Source organism: Phymastichus coffea, unplaced genomic scaffold (assembly GCF_024137745.1).
Source record: "Phymastichus coffea isolate CEN01 unplaced genomic scaffold, Cenicafe_Pcof_1.1 PCOF00023, whole genome shotgun sequence".
Lineage (NCBI taxonomy): Eukaryota > Metazoa > Arthropoda > Insecta > Hymenoptera > Eulophidae > Phymastichus > Phymastichus coffea.
In genome coordinates this window covers 2,169,753-2,196,284 of record NW_026706834.1, presented here as the reverse complement: position 1 = coordinate 2,196,284, position 26,532 = coordinate 2,169,753, and the positions used below count along the sequence as shown (strand labels likewise).

The window sequence follows — 26,532 nt, the reverse complement described above, 5'->3', positions numbered from 1 at the left end:
GTTTCGACGTGTTTTTCAAAAAGTTTTTCTGGATTTTTTAGTACGTGCGAGTGCAGCGAGGAAGATAAGCAGCAGCCGCATTTACAGTCGCAGCATCTCAAGCAGCAGCAGTATTACGAGTAAGGCAGCGCAGCTGATTTGGATCCGAGGAGCACCTTTCAATTTTGCTTCAACAATTACGGCTGATCACCGTAATTGCTCCGCTGGGTAGGTGCACCTGCCTATTATTGCACGACAAAATACTTTCGAGAGTATTTGGTCTATCGTCAGTGTAATTTTTTGTATTCGCGCCGAGCATTAGATTTCGCGGCAATGTTCGAATTCTTTCTCTCTCTCTCTCTCTCTCTCTCTCTCTCTCTCACCGAATTATAATCAATAATTGTGAATCCTATTCACGTGGGTTAGTCTTTCGGCCCATAAAAGATTGTAGTTTTTATTAATTAAACTTTGCTCATTTTATTCGCCGTTTACGTCATTTCATTTCCTATTAGCTTAATAGATCTATGAAGGCTTAAGTCTTAATCCGATTTTGTCTAGGGGATTAGGCGGATTAGGCATTAAGTCATTCATACTGAAGATAGATCTAGTGTCACAAGTCAAGTGACTTGAGGTGAGTTCAACTCGATTGGAAAAAGACACTGAAACGAAAGTATCAAACGTATAGGCAAATACACGTATAACCATACGTGTTTAACGGAGCGGCGGTTAGCTCTGCATCGTGAGAGTTTGTGCGTTAATAAATTTCTCATTTTGTAGGAAAACACCACGTTACAGCATTCAAAACTTATAAAACGTGCTAAAAATATCAATAAGAATATGAATCATTATTCATTATTAATATAAAATTAATGATAATGTATTATTTTGGAATTAAAATGTAAGTAACAAATAAAAAGAAATAATTACTGAAGAGAGTAAGCTATCAATTTTGAGATGGAAAGAGACAAGGCAACTCAAACCGATTCCTCAGATCTGAGGGACTTTGTCCCTTTCCCGAAAACTCAAAATATTTTACCATCGTAAAACATGGTCCCTGGCTCTGTGTGTAAAAGACAACATCCAAGTCTTCTTGGTTGGATTAAAAATCAATTTACAATTCCCTTCTTCTCAGCGAGTATACCTCGCCCAGCTTCTTCTGTGCTGTCCGCATCCCTTCCTACCACATCGAAGAAGCGGAAGTGCAGGATGCGCAAAAAGGATGCGCAAGTTAGCTGCGAGGATTGCTAAAACGAAGGAGGAAATTATGGAACTGCAACAACAACTTATAGAAAACCAATCTCAACCAGAGCGTCCACCAACACCTGGAAAAATATGGATGGAGGAGTGGAAAAAGAAGCAGAAAATAAATAATTAATAACAAAATAATAATAAAAAAATTAGTACAAGAGTCAAATTTCATGACCATACAAGGTGTGTTCAAAAAGTAAGGTGACTTTTCAAATTTCACGGACAACGTACTTTCGATTATCGATTTTTTTGTTTTGTTATGTTGGTACACTCTTCCCGAACATCTGTACCAAGTTTCCAGTGTATAGCATTTTTTGTTTGGTTGTGAGAGGCGTAAAGGTTATAAGTGTTTTGCGTGCTCGGTGATTTCTTACTATCGAAAAATATGGATCAAAGGATTTGCATCAAATTTTGTGTAAAAAATAAAATAAAGTGCTCCAAAACACTTGAAATGTTGACGGTGGCATACGGCGAAACTGTTCTGAGTAAAAAAAATGTTTACAAGTAGTACAAACTCTTCCAAGATGGCCGGGAAGATGCCAATGACGAGCCTCGCTCTGGACGCCCAAGCACGTCAACAACTGATGAAAACGTTCAAGCAGTGAAGAAAATTGTTTTGGAAAATCGTCGAATCACTATCAGAGAAGTTGCTGAGGATGTTGGTATATCGCTTGGTTCGTGTCATGAAATTTTTTCTAACGTTTTCGGCATGAGACGTGTGTCAGCGAAGTTTGTTCCGAAATTGCTAAATTTTGACCAAAAGAACCGTCGCATGAGCATCGCTCAAGAACTGTTGAATGACGTCAATGACGACCCAGATTTACTCAAAAGGATCATAACTGGTGACGAATCATGGGTATATGGTTATGATATCGAAACCAAAGTCCAATCGTCTCAATGGAAGAGCCCAGATGAGCCAAGACCGAAAAAAGCACGCCAAGTTCGATCAAATGTCAAAGTTTTGCTCATTGTTTTCTTCGATTACCATGGCGTAGTACATCAGGAGTTCTTACCATATGGACGTACGGTCAATAAACAGTATTATCTTGAAGTTATGCGCCGTTTGCGAGAAGCAGTACGAAGAAAACGTCCAGAATTGTGGAAAAACAATTCATGGCTTTTGCATCACGATAATGCCCCTGCTCACTCATCTTTGCTTGTGAGAGATTTTTTGGCCAAAAACAACACTACAATCATGTCTGAGCCACCATATTCACCGGATTTAGCCCCATGTGACTTTTTCTTGTTCCCAAAACTAAAGAGACCTATGAAAGGACGAAGATTTGCAACGATTGAAGAGATAAAGACTGCATCACTGAAAGAGCTCAAGGCTATACCGAAAAGTGCTTATGAGAAGTGCTTTGAAGATTGGAAAAACCGTTGGCATAAGTGTATTGTATCTGAGGGGGATTACTCTGAAGGGGACAACATAAATATTGATAAATAAATAAATATTTTTTCTTAAAAATACAAAGTCACCATACTTTTTGAACACACCTCGTATAAGGACCGTGATGTCACTCTACTTATAGATATAGATATTTGTTTTTCAATTAAAATGCATTAATTAAGAGTAATTTCATTGTAACAAAGTATTTTTTATATAGATTTTAGGACATAGATTAAGATTATAATAATTTCAATTACTTTTAACTACTAAATCATATTGAATTTTAATGTGCAAATTTAATATGTTTATTACATTGTCAATGTTAATTATTCGAATAAAGCGGATACTCTGAATTCAAGATGAATATCTGAGAAATATGTGTAAGAATTCCTTTCATTGATAACAGATTAGTTATTATGTTATCAATAAATAAACAATTAATAATTTATTTAACCAAATAAATTGTATATGAATCGGAAGCGTTAATTTGGTACATAATAACGACATTTTTATAACTTATTAATTTTCATTAACTGATTTGATATCTGCATTATAAGATTGTACAAAAAATCGTTGTAAATACGAAAATTGATTATAATTAAAATGTTATTAACTAATTTAAGTGGTTCTTTTTTGGAATTACTTCTGCAAACGATAAACTATTACTATATGTAAAATGTTATCATTATTTTATTATATATATTGCACTATTATATTAATTAACTTTATTAGTTAATAACTTTTGACTATACTTTTTGCGATAAGTGTAAATTATACTTAAATAATCTATATCTACTTCTGTAAATTTACATGCTTTAGAATTTCGTTATTGCTGTCTATTCTATTGTATACAATAGAAAATGATTTTGCATACTTGCGTTAACAGCTTAGAGGGCTGTCCTGCGAAAATAGGCGGGAAAATCTGTGTGTAAACACGCTGATTATTGCACAGGCTAGCATTCTCTCCTAGCCTTGCAAAGTGAGCGCTCGAGAGTGAATGAACTTTTTCTCAAGTGATTAACTAAGCAATTCTTTCCTTTCTTATTGTGATTTACGCTCGACTCATAAAACATTTCGCGCTATGAGAAACTTGGGCTGCACTTTTTCAAGACAGATTTAAGCTCTGGTTATAGAACACTTAGCACCATAAGAAACTAGGGTAAAGTCTATCTTTCCTTAAGCCCAATTCAAAAAATTATAGATATTTCATTTACAATTTTACTTCAAACTCAATATTCATAAATATTTTCTAAGTTAAAACGAATTCTTACTCATTAACGCGACAAACTACGAAAGTACGAACAAAATAATAAATAATAGGTCATATTAATATCACAACACTTTGGTTACATTAAATAAGATGATGATCTTAAAAAACAGTATCGTTGCAACATTAAGTAAAATGTAGATACCTATATTAAAACAAACGCATGCAACTATTAAATTAAATATACCGAGTTGCTTAATTTTGATTAGATAACTGAAAGATAGCCTAATTTAAACAAAAATAAGCTGAACTGTCGGATGAACAACAAGAATACAATTGTAAAAATAAGTAATAAAAAATTTTTTTTTAAATCAATATAAAACAGCTAGCAAGGTACATAAAGTTTAATGTAACTGTAAAAGATTAGTGTAAAAAATCAGAGGAGCGTACAGGAGCGATTAAGCATTCAATATAGAATATAGAAACAAAAGAATCAATTGATTTAAGATCAGATTGATGTTCATTTAATCGGAAATATTAAACATCTTCTGCCTTCATTGCTAAATAATTAGTAATAATAATTTTGCAGAAAAAATAATATCTATTACATAAAATAGAAATAAAATAACGATTAAAATACAATTACAGAAATTAATGCTGTTGTTACTATGATAACGGTATGTATATTTTTTGACTTTACAAATTAATAATCTATCATATATTAATAAATAGGGAATCGTTATTGTATTAATCTGAAACGAAAAATGTAAATATGAAGACCTGGACTATTATAAAAAATTCATTGTAATCCCTGATATTGAGCTGTCACTTACAAAAAGTTGGAGCAAACGTTGGTTTTTTAATACATATCAAAGAATCAGTGACGTGAGCTGTGAAATGGTGTTAACGAGTTTTGTAAAAAAACTCGTTTTGTAAAAACAAAACCATATATAAATATAATTTGTAACGAGGGTCGCTCGTTAAAGGTAAAGCCTAAGCGCCTCCATCGCGTAGGGCGACGTAAAAACCGGCCCGTGAAAATAAATCAGAGAAGGAGAAGCGCCCGCGAGACGAATGAGCGGAAAAGTGAGAGAGAGGAGAGAGATTAGGGCGCCGACCAGCGCGTGTTAGGCGCGCGTAGCACGGAACTGTAGGAATAAGGGGAAGGGGAAAGAGAGCGATTAGGCCGCCGGCCGGCGTGCGCGACAGAGGAGTGAGGAATGCGTACGATCAGTCAAGTCCGGACCTGCGGGCAAGAAAAACGCGAGTGAGTGCATTTGACATTGAAGGAGCTTCCCGACCGATATTACGCGAAGACTCGGTGGTTATAAGGTCGCTGGGAATCACGCCCCAGGGAAAGGTCATTCGCTGCCCATTACTGCCAGTTGCCCAGAGCGATCTGAGGCAACAGTCGAGGATCGCGGGCAACTGCGAACCCGGGCAGGGAAAACCTTGACTGGAAGGCGTGCCGCGAGGAAGGGCCGGAAGCCGACGCAACTCGCGAATACCGTCGAGGATATCCTTGGCAGCAGCAACTCGACCCCGCAGCGTAATGTCCCGACATTAATTGTAAGTGCGCGCGGACAGAAAGCGAAATTAGATAGTGCGCGTCTTTCTCTCTCTCATCGCGAGCGCGATATACCCTGCGAAATCTCTCGGCCACGGCGTTACCTTTGTATGATCTAACGCGGCAAAGGAAAATAAATCTGTAAATCTTTCAAGAACTAGCTGAGACTTTTCCTTTCGAACTCCCTTTGGTTTTCCTCTCCTATGGCCCATAACAGAACCTACCCGACCTTGAGTCACTGGGCAACCCGGAATCGCCGCACGTGTCCCCCACATGTGGGGTTTCTCGGGCTCTGGGGCGAGAGGTCAGAAGATCGAGCTGATCCGAACGAGCTGATCGAGGTGGCGGTCAGCCTCGCAACGCAGGGAACATCCTTTCTCTAACGGGTGAGATTTCTATTCGCGCCCCGAAAGAAATACCCCGTTACAAATTTAAGCACAATATATTTTTTCAAACATCGTCTGTGGAATAATGCTATAAAGTCTCTAAAGTCGTTTTTTAAATACATATTGTATCAATAAAAATGATCATTTTTGGCAATTGTGAAAAAATTCTACGCAAAATGTAATTATAATTCTAGACTTCAAAACCACCCAAATAAACTTGTCAACAAACTTTTTAAGATATCCATTGCCAACACTAGATTAAATAAACAAAAATGATTAAATAAACGTGGATGGTCTTACATTCTTCTTGCGAATATGTTGAGAAGTAACTGTTTTTCCATGGGAAATAGGATATGATTTTGTAGTTCTTAGAGATCTTCTAAATATCGCTCGTTGCTAATAATTCCATTTTCGTTGATTTTCAGGTTATTTTCGTTAATACTTATCATGTTATAATATTCTTGTCTAAATTCTTTAATAACTAGAATACTTTATTATAGATGAAAATGATCATTTTCTTAATAAGAAACAATAAAGAAAACAATAATGTAGAAAATATCAAATAATCAGTTTTTATTACTCCATTATCGAAATAAATATAATAAATAAATAAATTATGTATTCAGACGTTTTGATAGCTTTAAAAATTCATGTTTCTTGGTAATAATAATAATAATAATAATTAATAATAATAATAATAATACTAATATAATAATAATTAAATTATTATTGTCGGAGACGACTACGTCTGGGTCACAGTTGGCGCTGTCACTTATCTCAGCGTCTACCTGACATCCAACTGCACCGCGATGGAGTTCGAAAGAAAGGCGGCACTTCTAGAAGATGGGATCAGGGATCTGCCCGGGGATTTCATCGTTGCGGGGGATTTTAACGCGAGGGCGACCGAGTGAAAAATGAACGAAACGAATCGACGCGGACGACTACTGCTGGAAACGGCCGCAAGGCTCGATCTAGCAGTGGTAAATACGGGACATACGCCGACGTATAGACGGCCAGGTATCGGAGACTCTATCCCCGACGTCACGATGACATCGGACAGAATCCTGCCACGGCTGAGGGGATGGCGGGTGATCGAAGACTACATAGCCAGCGATCACCAGTACATCGTCTTTGAAGTGGTGGGACGGACGGGGACGAGACGAACGAGAACCCACCAACCGCCACGGTAGAATCTGCGTAAACTCGACGGACGAAAATTTTCGGAAGAGCTAATGGCAGCACCGGCTCCAGGGGAGAGAATTCCCTCCGAACTGACGGGCCGGTAAAGAGAGGAAAAACTGACAGACAAGACGGCCAAATTAATAGACAGTTTTTGCAGAAGTACAATACCGAAACGTCGACAGATACAACAAAGACAACCACAATATTGGTGGACGAACGAGATAGCCGAGCTACGCAGGATATGCCTGACAAATCGACGACGAGTGACAAAGGCAAGGGGCGGACCCGAAAGGGAAAACCTCCAAGCCATATACAAAACTGCACGGAAGACGCTGACGAAAGCAATACAGGACAGCAAGACGCGATGCTGGAGGAAGCTCTGCGAGGAGGTGAACGAGGATCCCTGGGGAACCGACTACAAGATCATGGCGGGAAACTAGGGTCCCGAGTATCACCGGAACTAAAAGATGCCGAAACAGCAGGACAGATTGTTGACGGATTGTTTCCCACGCATCCGATTAGGACAAACGTGATGGATGACGTAGACGCACAAATATCCCCGCCTTTGCCGTTGAGGAGCTCATCAGAGCAACGAATGCGATGAAGACGAGTAAGACACCGGGACCAGACGGAGTACCATCCGAGATCCTCCGGCTTGTGGCTCGTCTATGGCCGGAGATACTCCTCGACCTGTACAACACGTGTTTGACGACTGGAACGTTCAGCGACCGGTGGAAGGTGGCAAGGCTCGTTCTTATCCCAAAAGGTAGGAGCGATCCTGGCACGCCTTCGGCTTATCGACCGTTGAGTTTACTTGACAGGATTGGTAAACTCTGAACAACTACTGAGATCGAGACTGATGGATGCGATACAGACCGGAGGGGGTTTATCAGATTTGCATTTCGGTTTCAGGAGGGTTCGATCGATGATTGGAGTGATCCAAAAGGTGGTCGACTCTTTCCTGGAAATAGACAGACACTGCCACGCAGCGCGACCTATAGTGTTGCTGGCGACGTTCGACATTAGGAATGCTTTTAATTCGGCCAGGTAGAAGGATATCTTGGAGACGCTGAAAAGCAACTTCGGGATCCAGCTATACCTGCTTCGGGTTGTGGAGGATTACCTAAAAAAACAGACGAATAACGTACGAGACGATTGAAGGACAAGTAACGAGACAGGTCACCGCTGGGGTGGCACAGCGGTCGATACTGGGACCTGACTTCTGGAATGGCTTATACGATAGCTTGCTTCGGCTTGGGATGCCGCTCGGAGTGACCCTCGTCGCCTACGCTGATGACGTGGCGGTGGTGATTACGGAGTGGTCCCCCGAGCTGGCGCAGCTGGCGTTGAACCAGACCATGAGACGAGTCGGACGATGGATGACAGACCACGGACTACAACTCGCAAAACGAAAAAACGGAACTGATGTTTCTCACGAGAAGACGCATACAGACGATACTGCACATGAGGGTGGGGACATGCGAGATAGAGACCAAGAGGGAAGTCTATACCTTGGGGTGACCCTCGATACGAAGATGACCTTCTGGCCCCATATACAGAAAACAACACGGAAAGCGGCAGAGAGGATAGCATCCTTGAGTCGCCTGATGGCAAATACGACGGGTCGGAGATCGGGAAAACGACGACTGTTAATGACGACAGCTTACTCGATCCTTCTATACGGCGCGGAAATGTGGGCAGACTCCCTGAAGACAAAGAAAAACTGTAAGTCGATGATGATGGTACAGAGACAGGGCACACTGCGAATCGCTTGCTCCTACCGAACAGTCTCTGTACAGGCTATTTTGGTGGTAGCTGGCGTAATACCCGTGGATTTTCTGGCCTTTGAACGCAAAAGGATCTACGGGAGCAGCGAGGACATAGGACGAAAGAACGCGACAATCGCTGAGCGCGACAGGACAATTGACATTTGGCAAGGCCGATGAACAGAGAAACGAGGTAGTAACTGGACGAGACGATTGATACGGGACTTGAGGCTGTGGCTCGGAAGGAAATTTGGTGATGTAAATTTCTACGTCACCCAGCTCTTGACGGGCCACGGGTACTTCCGACGGTACCTTTACAACATGAACAGACTACGAACACCCGATTGTAAGTACTGTGGACACAAACGAGACGACACGGAACACACGTTTTTCGCATGTGACCGCTGGACAAAACTCAAACAGGAACTGGAAGAAACGGTCGGCCGCATCACCCCCGATAACATTGTGGCTCTGATGCTGCGTGAATCCGAATGGTGGCGCTTAGTCGCTACCTATACGGAAACTATGCTGAGACGTAAAAACGCGGACGGCTGCCTGATAGGAGACGAAGTGACGCGACGATATGAGATACGGAGGAACGACACGAACGGACGAACACAGATAAAACATCCAGTCAGAAGTAATATCAATATAGTCCCTGGCTGGGGGAAGGACACCGAGGAGATGGCAGTTTAGTGGGTAGGCCTATTTTTTTTCGGGGAGTCCCACATAACCCCTCAGTCAAAAATACTAAGGGGAATCCGCAAAAAAGATTCGGCAACTCCTTGTAAAAAAAATAATAATAATAATAATAATAATATAATAATAATAACAATACACACACACACACACACACACACACACACACACACACACACACACACACACACACACACACACACACACACACACACACCCACACACACATTGACTTTAAAGAGTCAAGTCACTCCTAATAACATAACAGTATGAGAATCTCACAAAAAATTATCTATTTGAATTTGATTGAACAATAGAATTATAATATGAGGGAGGGTCAATAAGTCTTTACAAAATCCAAGAGATGGCGCTCATCACGCTTAAATGTGGGGGCACACAGCTCTCTCACGGCCTAAGTCGGTAACTCCCCTCTCTTCCTGACCGATCATGGCTCGTCGCTGTGCTTTGACTCGCGCGCACACGTGCCAGTCCGAACTTGCTATTCAAGCCTTCAGCACGCCTAACTGTATCGCTGATTTTGATACTAAAATAAAGTCTCTTGCTTCCAGACTGAGTTGTCTCTCTTCTCTATCAACCTGCCAGGCAGTTGTGGGCTGCCATCCTCAAAACTGCCCTACCCTGGGCATTGACTTCCCACATTGGTGACCCCTCGACGTAGAGGAGAGAGCAGTCGTCGTGCGGAGGACTTCTTCAGCGCACCTTACCAGCGCGCCTTTACGCCCTCGCCTGCGGTTCCCAGCACGCCTCGCCGTCCACTCCGCGTGTTTCAGCACGCGTTACCTTCTTCACCACGTGCCTTGTCTTCACGGCGCTGAGGTACCCTGGGGCCCATAGCTGCTGTACTCAAGCGAACTCCGTCAGCAAGCCCGATTCGCCACTTCTTCACTCGACCTTCAAGTAAGCTAGTGAGTGATCGTGCAGAGGTCACAGACAGTAACATTCTGCGAGTGTTCATTTTATTTGTTACGCGTGTGTGTGCATTTTGCAAAGCGGCGTGCGTGTGTGTGTGTGTGCATTGTGCAAAGCAATGTGCGTGTGTTTTAGGCCTTTGTCTTAATTCTTAGAATCATGTTTCCCCTTAGTATCTACGTAGGAATCAGTGTTTACTTTTCGCACGCGCGCGGCTTCGTGCTAGCGAGCGTTTCGTGGAATTCCTGTTGGTTTTGTTTTCTTACGCGTGCGTCGGAATTTACTAGAATAATATTCAGGGCATTTTGTTGTTTGTGATGTACCTGCGTGTACACACCAGCTATTTGTTAACAATGACACGCGCGCAACCTGTTGTTGCATTCCAATCAGTGTCGACTTATTTATTTTTCTGTCGGGCTACACCTTCGAGTGCTAGTTAGCCCGTCTTTCGACAACACTGATAGTATTCCCCAGCCTTATCATGGCCACTCAGCAACAAGTTGACGAGCTTCAGGCAGCCCTCCGCCTAGCTATTGAACAGAACCAGCAGCTCACAGCTGCCATTGCTGCAGCTCGTCCCGCACCTCAGGTAGCCGCCTGTAGGACTCCGAAGATTCCCAGTTTTCTACGTAACGACCCCAGAGTCTGGTTTTCACAGTGCGAGATTACGCTCCGGAATGTAGGGATAACGGCATCTGACATTAAGGCTGATTTCATCGCAAAAAAGCTCGATGCGACCCTATTTCCTCGTCCCTCTCAGATTTACACAAAGAAATCGCTCGCATTTCCGACCGCCTCGAATCCCTCGAAAAAACCGAGGCCACTCTCGCTCTAGGAATGCTTACCGCGGCCGCTCTAAATCGCGTAATAAAAAATCCTCCAACCAAGCGACCAGGACCGACGGGTTGTGCTATTTGCACGCCAAATTTGGCAGCAAGGCCTATCGTTGCCGAGGCAATTGCTCTTGGCGTCCCATCCTTTCGGAAAACTAAACCCTCTCCCTCGAGCGGAAGCCTCGAGCGGAGTTGGTCATTCTTCCAAGCGCTTCCACATTCGCGACGTAGCCTCAGGACTCAGTTTCCTCGTCGATACAGGAGCTGAAATATCGCTACTTCCAAAAAGGGCTAATGATAACACGCCCACTCGATTTAAGCTATTTTCCGCGAACGACTCAATTATCAACATTTACGGAGAACAGAACCTCGTTCTTGACCGTCGACTAAAGCGTAGCTTCCCTTGGAAATTTCATCGCGCTGACGTTACCAGTCCTATATTCAGTGCTGATTTTTTACACTTTTTCGGCCTTGTGGTCGACCTCAAACAGCGTAGGGTCGTCGATCCACACTCTAAAACCTTTTCAATCGGTTGCTTCAAGTTAGCCCAAGCGACCAAGATCAGCGTTCTCGATGCCAACTCTAGTTTGTCCAAACTTTTGGCAGAGTTTCCCGAGGTGACCGGGGAGTGACCCTCCAATCCCCTCACCGCGAAAGAAATATTCCACCATATCAAAACTTCTGGTCCTCCTGTCACTGAGCATGCTAGGCGTTTAGACCCGGTAAAGTACAAGGCGGCTCGCAAAGAATTTGAAAATCTTGTCAAACAAGGCATTTGCCGCTTATCCAAAAGCCCATGGGCCAGTCCCATTCACATGGTAAAGAAACAAGACGGTTCCTGGCGCATTTGTGGCGACTACAGGCGCCTCAACGCTTGTACCGTGCCGGATAAATTTCCAATCCCTTTCTTGCACGACTACTCTATCCTTTTGCAGGTCAAGCAAGTGTTCACTAAGCTGGACCTCTTCAGAGCCTACTACCAAATTCCGGTAGCTCCCACTGACGTATTAAAGACGGCAGTCACGACGCCCTTTGGCCTCTTTGAGTACGTTTTTATGCCCTTTGACCTCCGTAATGCTTCGCAGTCCTTTCAACGTCACATCAACAGAGCGTTGGGGGACCTTAACTTCGTGTTCGCCTACCTCGACGGTATTCTTGTGTTTTCTTCCTCGCCCGAAGAGCATGAAAAACACCTTCGTATTGTCTTCGAGCGACTCAGGAAATTTGGCCTGCGATTTAACCTCGCCAAGTGCGAGTTCGGTAGGTCTGAAATTGTCTTTCTTGGCCAACTCATCGTCCAGCACGGTTCCAGGCCCTCACGCGAGAAAGTTCAGGCAATCATCGATTACCCTCAACCTAAGACAATTAACAGCGACTGGATGGAAGCCTCTCGCATTCTTCTCGCGAAAATTGTCGTCATCCCATCGTAACTACAGCGCCTATGATAGGGAACTTACCGCGGTTTACGAAGCAATCAAACACTTCAAGTACTTTCTCGAAGGCCGTGTATTCAAGGTTGTAACTGATCACAAACCGCTGACCTTTGCTTTCTCTCAAAAGTTAGACAAGGCCTCTCCGCGTCAACGCCGCCAGCTTTGTTTCATATCACAGTTCACCACGCATTTTGAGTACCTCCCCGGCACAGCCAACGTAGCAGCGGACGCTCTCTCGCGCGTAGAGACCATTCGTCTCCCCCTCGATTTCGAAATGCCAGAGCTGGTGCAGCACCAGCAGCACGACACAGAGTTGAAAGAGCTCCTCGAATCATCTAACCACTCACTTATTCTCAAGAGCATTGAGTTTGGTCACAACCACAATCACCTCTATTGTGATCTAACGGGTAACATAATTCGCCCCTACGTTCCGAAAACTCTTCGTAAAAAAGTCTTCGACCTGTTCCACTCACCATCGCACCCGAGCTCCAAAGTCACGACCCAATTCCTCAGGCAGAGGTACGTGTGGCCTGCAATGCATCGACACATCAAAGCCTGGTGTCAAGCCTGCCCCGATTGTCAACAAGCGAAAATCTCTCGCAACGTCAAAAATGAAACCCTCAAAAATGAAAACCTCCTGACGACCGCTTTCGTTACGTCCACATGGATATCATTCGGCCTCTTAAAGCTTGCGATGGCTATAACTATATTTTAACTATCATCGACCGTTTTTCGCGATTGACTGAGGCGGTGAACAAAACTATTGAAGCTTCTACCGTTCTTCGTGCGTTCCAGGATTGGGTCCCGCGTTTCGGTGCTCCCCGCTTCCTCACCACCGATCAAGGTGCACAATTTGAAGCGAAGATCTACAGCGTTTATCTCGCCTTCCTTGGCTGCAAACGCAAGCGGACCGCCGCGTATCATCCTGCCGCCAACGGCCTTATCGAGAGTTGGCACCGCAGCTTTAAAACTGCACTCATGTGCCACAACAATCCTGATTGGCGAAGCATCCTTCCAATCGTGGTCCTCGGCTTGCTCACAGCTGTGCGTCTCGACACGGGTGCATCCCCCGCTGAATTCCTCTATGGAACCAGCCTCCGCATTCCGGGCAAATTCTTCATTTTCGACGATTTTATGGCCAATCCTCAAATATTTATTGAAGATTACCGCGAGCACATGCGTCAGCTCAAGCCAGTGCCAGTTGAACATCACCACGGCACGCGCCCCTTCATCTTCAAGGACCTCGCTTCGTGTACGCATGTTTTTTTGTGCTCTCCAGCAGTCAAATCTCTTGTAAGGCCCTACTCCGGACCCTTTAAGATCCTCGAGCGCGTCTCAGATCGCAACTTCAAAATCGATGTGAAGGGTGCTCAAGGTCGTATCGACAGAATTGCTTAAACCGGCTTATTTTGTTCCGGAAAGTCTCGGTACTCCGTTTTTGGATCTCTCGGTTCCGTGCGTTGATCCCAAAAAACCTGTTTCCTCTTTAAAAACTTACTCGCGATCAGATCAGCTTCAGATTCCTCGCCGAGTTCGTTTTGATCCTAGTACTAAGTAGCATTAAGTTAGTTTTAAGTCAATTTTTATTGTGTTACCTAATTAAAGTTTGTGATCTCGACAGCTTCCCTCGAAGCGTGTGGGAAGCTTGTCAACCCTTTCTAATAAAACCAGAAACGTTCGAGACTGAATCCTTAGTATTAAGGCTTATCGGAGCACTAATTAACACCTTGCTCTTGTGCCCCACTTACCTTACTTGTACCTGTTCTCGACTTATCTTTAGTTGTAATTTCTTTGTAACTACAGTTTTGTTCCGCAATATTAGATTGTTTTGTCAGTCGGCTTGTGCGTTAGCCATCCACCTTGTTGTACACTTAATTTTTTTTAATGCTTTTTCTCGTGGGGGAGTATGTGGGGGCACACAGCTCTCTCACGGCCTGAGTCGGTAACTCCCCTCTCTTCCTGACCAATCATGGCTCGTCGCTGTGCTTTGACCATCGTACCCCATAATCTCTAACCAAATTTCCTGGCGCAAACCTCTTTTAAAAATTCTCAACGCGGCCGATTTCACAGTTGTTTCATAAATATCATGAGCTTGGTCTGTTGTGTTTGGATCTATTTTTTTTAGTTCTTTAATCTGTAGAGTTAATCCCTGTAATCGATTCGCATAACTTAAAACTGAGGTTTGCATAATTTCCTCGAATTTTCCATACAAATTGTGAATGTTATCCGACGACGGATATAATTGCCTTATGACTGATGAAATCATTGATACTTATTGTGTTTTAATTTTTCTATATATTCCGTAATTTTTATGTTTTTCCTGAGAAAGTTTGGAGCAATATTGGCGACATATATAAATAATAATCGTAAGAGTTAAGCAGCTGTATTTCTGTTTTACTTATATATTTATTTATTTATTTTGGAAGACTCGCTCTAGTTGGATTGCAAAGTACTAGTTGCTTTTTGATATAGCTTGTAAATTTCGTGTCTTTTGCATTGTTACAAATGCTATAATTACTAAAAATTTACTATCTATGTAGTCTTTATCTGGAAAAGAGAAGTCGTGTTCAATATTCGTGTTAGGTATTGTGGTAATACCTAATAATAAATTTGAATGCTTAAAATTTAAAGTTAACTGCCTTACCATACTAATCCTAATTACTAGTACTTTACCGACATTAGTATTATATTTTAATTCGAAGTTTGAAATATTTGCTAATTCTATTGTTTCATTCATATTCGCTAAAATTTTTCTCGCAAAATTCATAGTTTTTTCGAATATACGTTATTCTTAGTCTTATTGTTCGATGAGGAATGAGCAAGTTTACTTCGACTCTAAAATGGATTATTTTATTTGATGAAGTAGGTCGCGTGGGTGAAACTATTTTCTTCAAATCTAAGATTTTTTTACTAGAAGTCGTGTTAAGTGTATTACTTCCTCAAAACCGGCTTTATTTTTATTGTTCATTAATAATTAAAAAATTACAACATCTGCATACTAAAACAGGATAAAAAAACCTATACCTTCTGTAACAAAGCCACCATTAGCTTATTCTATTTTTCTTTCAACTTAAAAAAAAGAAGAATTCACCTCTGAAATTATAAAATGTGTTCAAGACATCCTGTTTGTACCGGAACCATCATCAAGTGTAGACTCGATGATCAGCATTTTTTATTTCTCTATTTATAAAAATAATATTATTCTGTGTTCCGGCCGGAATGAACGTCGCAAGGTCAGTTTTGGCCAAATTTATTTTGGCTCACTGCATAACAGGAGGCCGTGACGTCACTCGAAGAAGGTTTACACCGGTTTCACCTAAGGGTCAACGATTGTCTATTAACTTGTTTTCTGTTTTTGCTTCCTGTTTTTTTGAATAAATTAATAACACTTTTGTTTTCTTCCTTTGTATTCTTATTTTTGCTGCTTGTTACAACTTGCTTGGTGACGTCAGCAAACAGGCTACTACGTTCTCTGCAGGCTTCAAGAGGGCAGCACTTCTCGGCGAGCATGATGGTTCTCGTCAGCGATCGCGGAGGTGGGAGTAACGCTGGTGCCCCTTCCACAGATCCATTCACTAGAGTAGGAGACGGCGTCGAGGCGCTCACCAGAGTTGATGCCTGAGAGACAAGCGAGCTGGCGAGTCAGTTCTGTTCCTGCTCACCAGCGGATCGGTCATCTTCGCTTCCGGCTCTCGCCAATACCTCGTGACACGGCGGTGATAGTGAGCTCTCGACGTGTTTATCACTGGGGTGTGCAACGCTGCCCCCCCCCCCCTTCCCCCTGAGATCTGGTCGAACAATCAGCGAACGCTCCAGCCATTGTTTCACAACGACGCTTCCGGCGACTGCTCCTGCTCATCTTCGTGACAGCCCTGGCGCTTACTCACCCGATGTGACAGTGACTGTTCTGGTAGCTCGTGTCAAACATCGCTGTCGTCTCCGGATTGGAAGCCTCTCAGTCTGGCGTAGAGGTTGCGGTTGGCGTTCGCACCTAGGTGATTATTCCGAGGGAGATCTTCTGTCACCTCCGTGCGGTCTCACAAGTTTGTGAAAACGTTCTCATTGATTTAATTATACTGTGCAGTGACTTATCTCTCCTTACTATGTAAACGTAAAGGTGAATAAAATAGTTATTTGGAACGACGGTGATATTCCTCACATCAACGACCCTATCACTCCTCGATCAAACCGGCCCTTCTTAGCGAGTGTGATTTCCCTAGAAGAAGCCACTCGACTAAAAATCAACTCGCGAACATTCTTTTTAAAATAATTAATCTTAGTATAATTGTTTTATCAACGCCAATTGATATGACATAGTTAATTATTTAATACGACATCAAGGCAAGACTTACCTGGTTATTGCGATTATTACGTTTCTTCGTTAGCCACTGATTCAACTTCTCTGGTCGGCTCAATGAGATAGCCGCGAATGGGCAATGAATTCACAGAAAATAATCATTTTTGACACTCAATAAAATGTTTTATACAACCTCAGTATAAATTCTAACTAATACAATTTCAAGATATATGTAATTTCAGTGTTCTATTTTATTTGATGTAATAAAGGTAGAGAGATATAAATTCAAATTCATTATAAAATTTATAATGAAATTTAAAACTCGATGTGCGATTGTCGCGCGTCGCAAATCTGATATAAGGTTGAGCTTTCGTTTAGTTCATTGGTTTTTCGGACTATATTTTTTCATTTTGCAACATTCTTGAAAATCGAGGTTTCGTTAACCGCCTCGATTTCTGGACTACCAAAATGCTGAGTTTTATTGATTGCAACATCGTGAGCTCATTAATGAAAAATAGAGAACAGATTACATCTCAAGACCTAGTATCACATTCGTTTTGAAATATAAAAGATTTCTCTAATTTTAATAAAATAGCAATTTCTAGTTTACCTTATCATTGCCAAAAATTCCCAATTAGGATTCCCTGGATCCATATTCATAAGAGCTTCTTTTTCTTCTTTTAATTCAGCCTGCCTCTGTCTCCGTTCTTCTCTATTTTTCTTTAATCTTTCTACTTCCTTTACAACATTGGAACGTCGACTTCTACTATTGTCTGATACATTTTGAGTTTGAATTGATTGTTTTGATTTCAATGAAATAGGATTAGGAACGGAAAAAGCTGGAGTAGTAGGTGTTGGAGGGATGGTTTCAACTTCACGACGACCAGTGAAATTCAAGATTGAATCATTGCCATTGACGGATGTCGGCATAATATTAGTCGGACGGTTGATTTGCCGAGAAGTCTGTTTATTAAGAGATGCTGTAAATTATAAATATATAAAAAATGGGTTAATCAATTTCGTGTATCTAGAAAAGGAATTAAAAGAAATTAGAAAATGTTTTAAGAGTCAATCTTCAGGAAACTTGCAATAAATCAGACAACAATATTATGCAAATAACATTTCGCCGTCTTAGTTTGCGGCCATTTTATTCTAAGTAAAATAAATGTAAAACAGAGTTTTTAATGTAACTATATCTTATATAAAAAATGCTAGGAAGTTACATGTACTTATGTCACATCATTATGTATGAGATAAAGTCTAAATGTTTTAAAAATTAGGTAATTTTGATGTCAAAAACTTGTTACAAATGAACAAAAACTTTTTGTTTTCCTTTTTCATAATTGTGACGATGACACAATTAGACTGATCAGACATTGAAACTAAGCTGTGAGAACAATTGTGTACGGTTTTATGGTTTGACATAAACCATTGTGCACAGTAACGTGGCGCGAATCAGCGTGTATCAATTCTTACGCTATGTTACTATGCAAAATAATTTATATTTATAATAAAATCGTGTACAATTGTCCGCACAACAAAACTAATTGATCAAAACTAACTGAAAAATATGGCCAAACGACTGCTTATTAAGTATACATACATTCACACATAGTCATGTTATCTGTTCAAATCTACACAAAACTTCACAATTTATTACTAACAGAACATCATTTAATAATTTTTTATTATATAACTCATGAAAAAAAGATACTATATCGTCTCATAAGTTACGAGGGTCGTTTGAAAAGTCCATGCAAAAATAAAAACTGCTTGATATTTTTTAATAAATCTTTTTTATTTTTCAACATAGTCTTCTTTTAGGCTTATACACTTCATCCAACGCTGCTCTAGTTTGTTAATCCCTTCCAAATAATAGGATTTGTCCAACTCTGTAAAATAGGCATTCGTTTCTGCAATCACCTCCTCGTTTGAATAAAATCTTTTCCTCGCCAGCCATTTTTTCATATTAGGGAACAAATAGTAGTCCGACGGAGCCAAGTCTGGAGAATAGGGAGGATGTGAAACGAGTTGGAACCCTATCTCCATCAGTTTTGCGGCCACAACTGCTGAGGCGTGAGCTGGCGCATTGTCGTGGTGGAAGAGGACTTTTTTGTGGGCCAATCGTGGACGTTTCTCTAGCAACTCGGTTTTCAAACGATCCAATAACGATGAATAATATTTGCCTGTAATGGTTTTACCCTTTTCCAGATAGTCGATGAAGATTATTCCTTGCGAATCCCAAAAGACAGTCGCCATAACCTTCCCGGCCGAAGGAATTGTCTTCGCCTTTTTCGGAGCAGATTCCCCTTGGTAACCCACTGTTTAGACTGTTCTTTGGTCTCAGGAGTGTAGTGATGTATCCATGTTTTATCTACAGTGTTGAAACGACGCTTAAAGTCTTGCGGATTTTGCTGGACCAACTGCAAACCATTCTTGCAATACTTCACACGATCTCGTTTTTGGTCAATCGTGAGCAATCGCGGCACCCATCTAGCGGATAGCTTTTTCATGTTCAAATGTTGGTGCAAAATATTATGTACTCATTCGCTCGAGATGCCTACAGTACTAGCAATCTCACGCACCTTCAATCTTCTGTCAGCCATCACCATATTATGGATTTTATCAATGATTGCTGCAGTGGTAACCTCAACAGGGCGTCCAGAACGTTCAGCGTCTTTTGTGCTCATATGGCCACTACGAAAATTTTGAAACCACTTATAAACCATTCTAATCGAAGGTGCACAATCACCATAACGTTTATCAAGCTTCTGTTTAATCTCCTGAGGCGTTTTGCCTTTGAAAAAGTAATGTTTAAGGAGGTATCCTCGTGTAAATGGCGAAAAATAAATGCGATTTTTAAGATTTTTTTTTGAAAAAACTATACAATATTATCATTTGAAATTTGAACAGGTCCTCAATGTTTATTTCAGCATACAAAAAAAAATTTTCTTTTTCAATTATTACAAATAGTTGAAGCTTAATATATTATTGAAGAGACACACAATTTTTTTTTTTCGTTTTGTGCCACGTTTAATTACCGCTGTATCAATCTGAAACATACCAAAAACATTTTTTTGTTATTATAGTACGAAAAACTCGTCGATAAACTACATTTACGATTATAAAAAAATTTACTAAAAAAATGGCTGACTTCTAAACGAATTAAGAAAAATTTTTTTTTTATTTTTATTGCAAAAAAATGGTTAAATAATAACTTTTTTCAAAATCCTTTCAGTTTGTCGACTAGATAATTAAATTACCTTTAAAATGGTATTTTTTTTTTCGATACATTAAAAATTCGCGGAGTAATCGTCGACAGAAACTCGAAAAATCATTTTTCGAGGAAACCCGAGAAAACGCGTTTGCAATAAATCAAAATTTCTTTTTTCATATTTTCACTTTCAAAACCATTTTTTGAATTTACCTGCAATGCCTGGTCCATAGAGCAAACCTTCTGACTTTTTTAAGAGCACATTTTCCGCTGCATTTTTCATTTTCTTCAATAATCGAGCTTCTTTTGAGCAACTCTCACTTCGAGCATCTTACCGCTTGACTCGCTCTTGGTCCACTGTTTTCGCATAACTGGCTGTAACGTTACCGACTTGCAAATCTAATATCCTCATCATCTTCAAAATGCCTTTGAATCCATCATTGAAAACTACAGCAGCAATATAAGCAGCAATTTCAACAGTTTTAGGGCCAGAATGTAAATGTTTTGGAGCTAGACGCCACAAATGTAAATGTTTTGGAGCGCGTTGAAACTTTCGTTGGCGTTTTGAGTGTAACCGCCTAAGCACCTTTTCAATAAATCTTATTTCGAAAGATCTTTGTAAATTGGTAATAAGTGCTTTTGCAAGTCAACATATAAACCTGGAGGATGTTCATATACATTTGCCCCTACAAGGCGTGATGATTGCCACCCGCACCAGCTGTCAATTCCAGGAGGGCAATTTTCGTGCATTGGGTTTTCATCTGTAGAGCACATGTGATAATAAGTTGACATTATGGCTTTCTTCATATCTTCAACGGAGTCCACGTTCCTCCTTATTGCTAATCCGTAATAATTAGTCAACTTTGTAATTAGTGCATCTGTGAGTTTACCCTTTCCGCCTAATTTTTCAGCTTTTTTCAAATTGCGCAGTCTTGTGCCCATTCTCTTTTGCACATGGCCAATGCACTCACATTTAGTAACTGTATAGGCATCACTATAAGGATTTTCGTTCAATATGGCTAGAAATGTCTTTGAGTCGTCATCACCTGTATAAACTGTATACATTACACCGTATAATCCTTGTGATCGCAAAAACATTTCGAGTACGACATCGACCTCCATTTTACCAGCGGAGCCTTTATGATTCGCAATGCACTCATCAGCGTGATTCTCATACCAATCATTATATTCCGGCGTATTTTCTTTATAAGGATACGTAGAGCAACCTTGACAGAGCGTACTTTTCACAATTAAGTCAATAATTTTTCCCGTCTCGTATGCTATCAACGTTGTAACACCAATTTTTGACAAGAAGCCACGCTTCTTCCACGAGCCATCGCCTGATACTTTTAACTCTAGCAGTGGTCTGTTGTTTTCCTCATTTAATTTCTTTTCTTCTTTGACGGCGTTATCACAACTTGTGAGAAAACAAGCCTTCGAGGTATCATAAATATGCTGCAGTATACCATCATAGGCTTTCTTACTGAGACCTTCGCCAATATCCAGTAAACTTGCAAATAAGTTAATTCCTTTCAAGCCAACACCTAATAATCTCATTACAAATACTATACGTCGGTTTATTTCGAATCCATTATTGATGAAGGGTCCTGAATTAACTTTACTTTCACCACACCTACACGAAACAACGAGTTTCTAGCCTATGCCGCGGTGCCCAGCTTCTAAAAACTTTACAGGTCCTTTGCACGATTTGCAGCACAGCAATTCAGACAATACAGAGAACATAGTCACAAACTCAATGATGCGATACCGGTGCCCATTATTTATTGTGATTTCATCCTCCGATGCCAACGATAATTTTCTTGCACTCGCACTGGCACCTTTCGGTTCGCCTGTTTCAATTGTAAAGCGGTTTCCATAAAACTTTCTTTTGCGCTCTGATGCACGATATCTTAAGCCTCCCACGCCCTTCGGATACGAAGAAGATGACATGGTAAAACGTGCAGACTTGCTTATAACTCGGAAGCCACGAGAGAACTGAAACAGCTGCAGTAATCGCGCCGAAACTAGCAGTTCGAAAGCTATACTCTACAACCTCATCTCAGAAGTATACTAAACATAAAAAACGTTATATTTCAAACATGGCTGTATACATTTTATTGTATACCTTTGAGTTCCTACTCGATGGGGGGCCTTTGTGTTAGAGCGCTCATCTGTTTACCTGCTCCGCGCGCTGACGGACCTTTCCGAAAACGGTCATAAAATTTAAACCGCTTAGAATTTTGCTCCAAAATTCTAACAGCATACTTTTGAAAGGTATACTTTCAAAATATACACAAAAAAACAATCGATTTTTTTCGCCATTTACACGAGGATACCCCCTTAATCAATACACGAAATTCTTTTTCATCCATTTTTTTACAACCACTCGATTTCTTTGATTGAAACGAATATAAAACGCAAAGTAATTGGCCGATCTGGCTGAAACTTGATGTGTGCTCTTCCAAGATATGCCACTAACTGAAAATAACCTTGATACGCACTAGTAGCGCCATCTCTCTGACTTTGCACGGACTTTTCAAACGACCCTCGTATAGGTATAGCATGCTTTCGCCAAGTAAATTGGAAGAAACTAATTAGAGCGAGTAATAAATAAAAAATATGTATAACAAGGGTTTTATTAAGAGCTCGTGTTACAAAACTTTTGCTTTTTTCACTTGAATTTCATAATGTGAAGTAGTAGAGCTAGATAAAGTACACATTTCTGATAAATATTCAAGTTTAAGTAAAGAACGAGAATTAATTATTAATATACTTTGGAGGAAATTTGGAGTAAAGCGCAGACCGCAGTATCGAATAAAAATATCAAAAGCACATTCACGTAAGGAAAATAAGAGAACGCGAATATAATAGGTCATATCTGTAAATCTAGAGAAATAAATATACAGGGTGTTGCAAAAGTATGGATACATTTGAATAACTTTTCAGGAATAAATTTTTTTGAAAAATGATCATTAAAAATGATTTAGGATTTTTCCCTGGCTATTCGACTGTGACCTTGACCTTGCCCTTCAAGGTCAAATCAAGGTCAAGGTTCCTTTTTTAAATATGTAACGGTGAATCGGCCGTTCTCGCCTAGGTAGCTCGCAGCCGTCCGCACAAATTATTTATTTCGAGGATTCGGGAAACAAAAAACATTCCCACGATTAAATAACGCGTCGAGCAAAACCACGTTAAACGCACGGATTAAGATTCAGGATAAGGAGCAACACAGCAACGAATAAATACAATAGCAGATTAACTCACTAATCCTTTACTCGTAAATACTATATTTAGAAGACGGCGATCTCATGCCGATAGACTACGAGCAGCACAGCAACAAGTCGCGAGCGCAAAAGTGAATCGGTGGCTGGTCAGGCTGCCGATTCTCTTTTGAATCTAATTAACTTAATTAATGCTCGATAAGTAACTTCACCGTTAATGTGGTCGACAGGGTAATCGGCAGATCTGCCACACAACCCACCCATCAGTCGGCGCCCAAACATGCAAGAGAGAGACGAAAGAGAGAACATGGTACCACAGCCCCTCTGACGGTTGGAAGACGTCGTTGAATGATGTCACTGGTGCGTTCCTTCATGATGAGCGCCTTGCTAGTGTTATTGCAGCTACTCTCTTCAAATTAGCGCAGGGATTCATAACTGGAGAGCTCTGTCTCTCTCTCTCTTTTTTTCCATCTTCCGCGCCATCTCGATTGCTCCATTCGTCAGCACAGCCCGGGCACCGTACTCCGAAAACAAAATATAAGCATGAGTGTGCGTGCCACACGTACACACTCTCAGCTTGGCGCGGCGCGCGCACATTGACGAGAACCAAACGGACGAAATGGTCCTAGCCGAAATTCTCCGTTACAAATGACAACCCCTATTTTTTATTATGGATTTGATAAGAGTGAAAAATTTTACGTCTGAATATGACTTCGATTTTGACTTTGAAATGACCTTGAAGCTCATGATCAGGTTGTTTGTTAGTAAAACAGCGATATTTTCATTGTTCCTATCTCCTATTGACTTTTTCAAGTAGAATGACCTTGACCATTACTAAGATCATGACAAATATCATCTGCCATATTAAATCTCCTATCTTAGATTATGAAATTTCCGTTTAAGCATAAACTAACCACCACCCAATAACCAAATAACAAGGCGGTGATCCGGCCAGTGAAGGGAAAGCGGTGATCCGGCCAGTGAAGGGAAAGCGGTGACCCGGCAAGTGAAGGCAAGGCAGTGACTCAACCAGTGAAGGCAAGGAAGTGGCACATAGCCAATAGCTAGCTACAGCTTATAATCTATGTTCCAAATGTTGTCTCAAAACATCCTGACATATTCCTAGACGGACATAAAAATTTTCAATGCACTTTTTATCACATCAAGGGTAATATCAGTGCATACATTGACTATTCTCTGTTTAAGATCATCTAAATCTCGTACTTAATAATGTATACCTCATTTTTTATGTAGTACCAAAAAAAAAAGTCATTCCCTAATCTGGCTGGTCACTTAATAGTGCCCTTCTGGCCTATCCAATGATTATTGAATACATCATTTAGATAGTTTCTTACAATTATTCGGAAATGAACAGGTACACCATCTTGCTGGAACCAAACCTCGTTAAATTCATCACCAGCTATCTCCTGAATTGCTGAGTCTATTTGCTCTTGAAGTAATTCCAGGTATTTTGATCCATCTAAACTCTCGTCGATAGAAAAAGGTCTGACTATTCTATCCCTAAAAATACCTGCCCAAGCATTTAATTTTTTTAGGTACTATGTGTGATGTTCATTCATTGCTCTAATATCTGTGGCGATTAACTTCACCATTGAGTTGAAATATTGATTCATATAAAAAAATAATCAATGACTGAAAATCAGGATTGTGAATAACTTTTTCAATCATGTTTTCACAAAATTCAAATTATCGATCTTGATCATCTTTATTTATTTCTTGATGAAGATGTATTTTGTAGGGATGAAATTTGATTATTTTTAAATTTCTAAAAATTGACATTTCTTCAATTCCAAGCTGTTGAGAAGCCTTCCTAATACTCAAATGTGGCTTTTTAACAAAAGATTGGGCCACAGCCATTTGCTGATTTTCTGTGGTCTCAATTTTTGGTCTTTCCGACTTTGGAAAATTCTTATTGGTACCAGATTCTTAAAATTTTCTAATAATTTTAGCAACATTGAACTTACTAATACCTGTTAAAAGCCTACTGGAAAGGTTTCATTAAATAATTGTACTATTGCATTGCCTACAAAGATAACTTCAACTTCACATCATTAAGGAGAAATTTTCTCTCGTTCCGTTAGAGAAGCCATATTGAAAGGTAAGAAGAAAAATAACTAGTAATAAAAAACAAATAATAGCCAAAAAAGATTTCGCTAACTAGACTGAAAGGACTGTTAGAAGTAATGGGGAAAAATAACTTTTCAATTATCCTAAAAAAGATTATTAAAAAAAGTATCCCCGCTAACACAATAATCTCTATTAACTATCCTAGAAAAAACTGTTTATGGCAGTGCTACGAAAATAACTTTTTTTAAATTATTCTCTAAATTAATTTCGACGTTACAAAACCGAAGCACAAGCAAAAATGGTGGACAAGATTTTATAGGATCAATTGAATTTTGCAAAACTGAGTGTACGAATGTTTTTGTGGTCGCTGATTACGGGTCTCATGTCAGTTTGTAGAAATTGTGTAAACTAAGATGGCGGATCCGAGATAGCGGATAATATTTGTCATAACCTTGTGACGGGCGGAGCGACCGTTTAGTTCGCTCGCCCTGTTCGCCTCTCTCTTTCTTCCGCGTGCCTTCCCTTTCGCTGCTGCCACATCGGTCTTGGTTGATTCAAACCGAGTATCGACGCACGATGTGGCTCTGTTTCAGGTCTGATTCCTGATCGGCGTTGATTTTTGGCACGGGAGGGACGGAACGAGAGCAGGAAACGAGACAAGAAGAGAGAGCGAGAAATAGTGTCGCCAGCATGAGTCGCACATGTGTGCGTAGCAGGCGGCGCTCAGCCGTTTGGGTACCTGTAGGGAGGGCCGTGGAAGACATCATGAAACGCGTGAGATCGCGAGGGCAGTGTAGCTTTGACCAGCAACGCGCCTTTAGCTGGATTAGCCTCGCGACTAGAAGTGAGTGTAAGACGCGCGAATACCAGCTCTCTTGCAGAAACTACGCCAGACTTCAGAAAAGAGGACCGACTGCGCCGTGACAAATCCACCTTTTCGAGGACAGCAGTCGAGCCGACGGACGTGGACTTCCTCTACGGCACTCCCTCCTAAGGTCAGGTACCCTTGTTTTTCCTTGGTGCGCGCTTCGGTTTCTCTCTCTCTCTCTCTCTCTCTCTCTCTCTAGCCATCATATCATCTGGACGCGGACG

General features: G+C 40.8%; 1 protein-coding gene across 3 annotated transcripts in view; it reads right to left on the bottom strand.

Annotated features, from left to right (window-relative positions):
- Nucleotides 1–26,532, bottom strand: part of LOC131675475 (kinesin-like protein Klp10A) — a 929,209-nt gene that overhangs the window by 579,856 nt on the left and 322,821 nt on the right. For all 3 annotated transcript variants that reach the window (XM_058954469.1, XM_058954468.1, XM_058954470.1), the window contains exon 5: nucleotides 17,528–17,897. In XM_058954469.1, coding sequence (XP_058810452.1) covers nucleotides 17,528–17,897 — 370 coding nt within the window. The remainder of the gene's footprint in view (nucleotides 1–17,527; nucleotides 17,898–26,532) is intronic.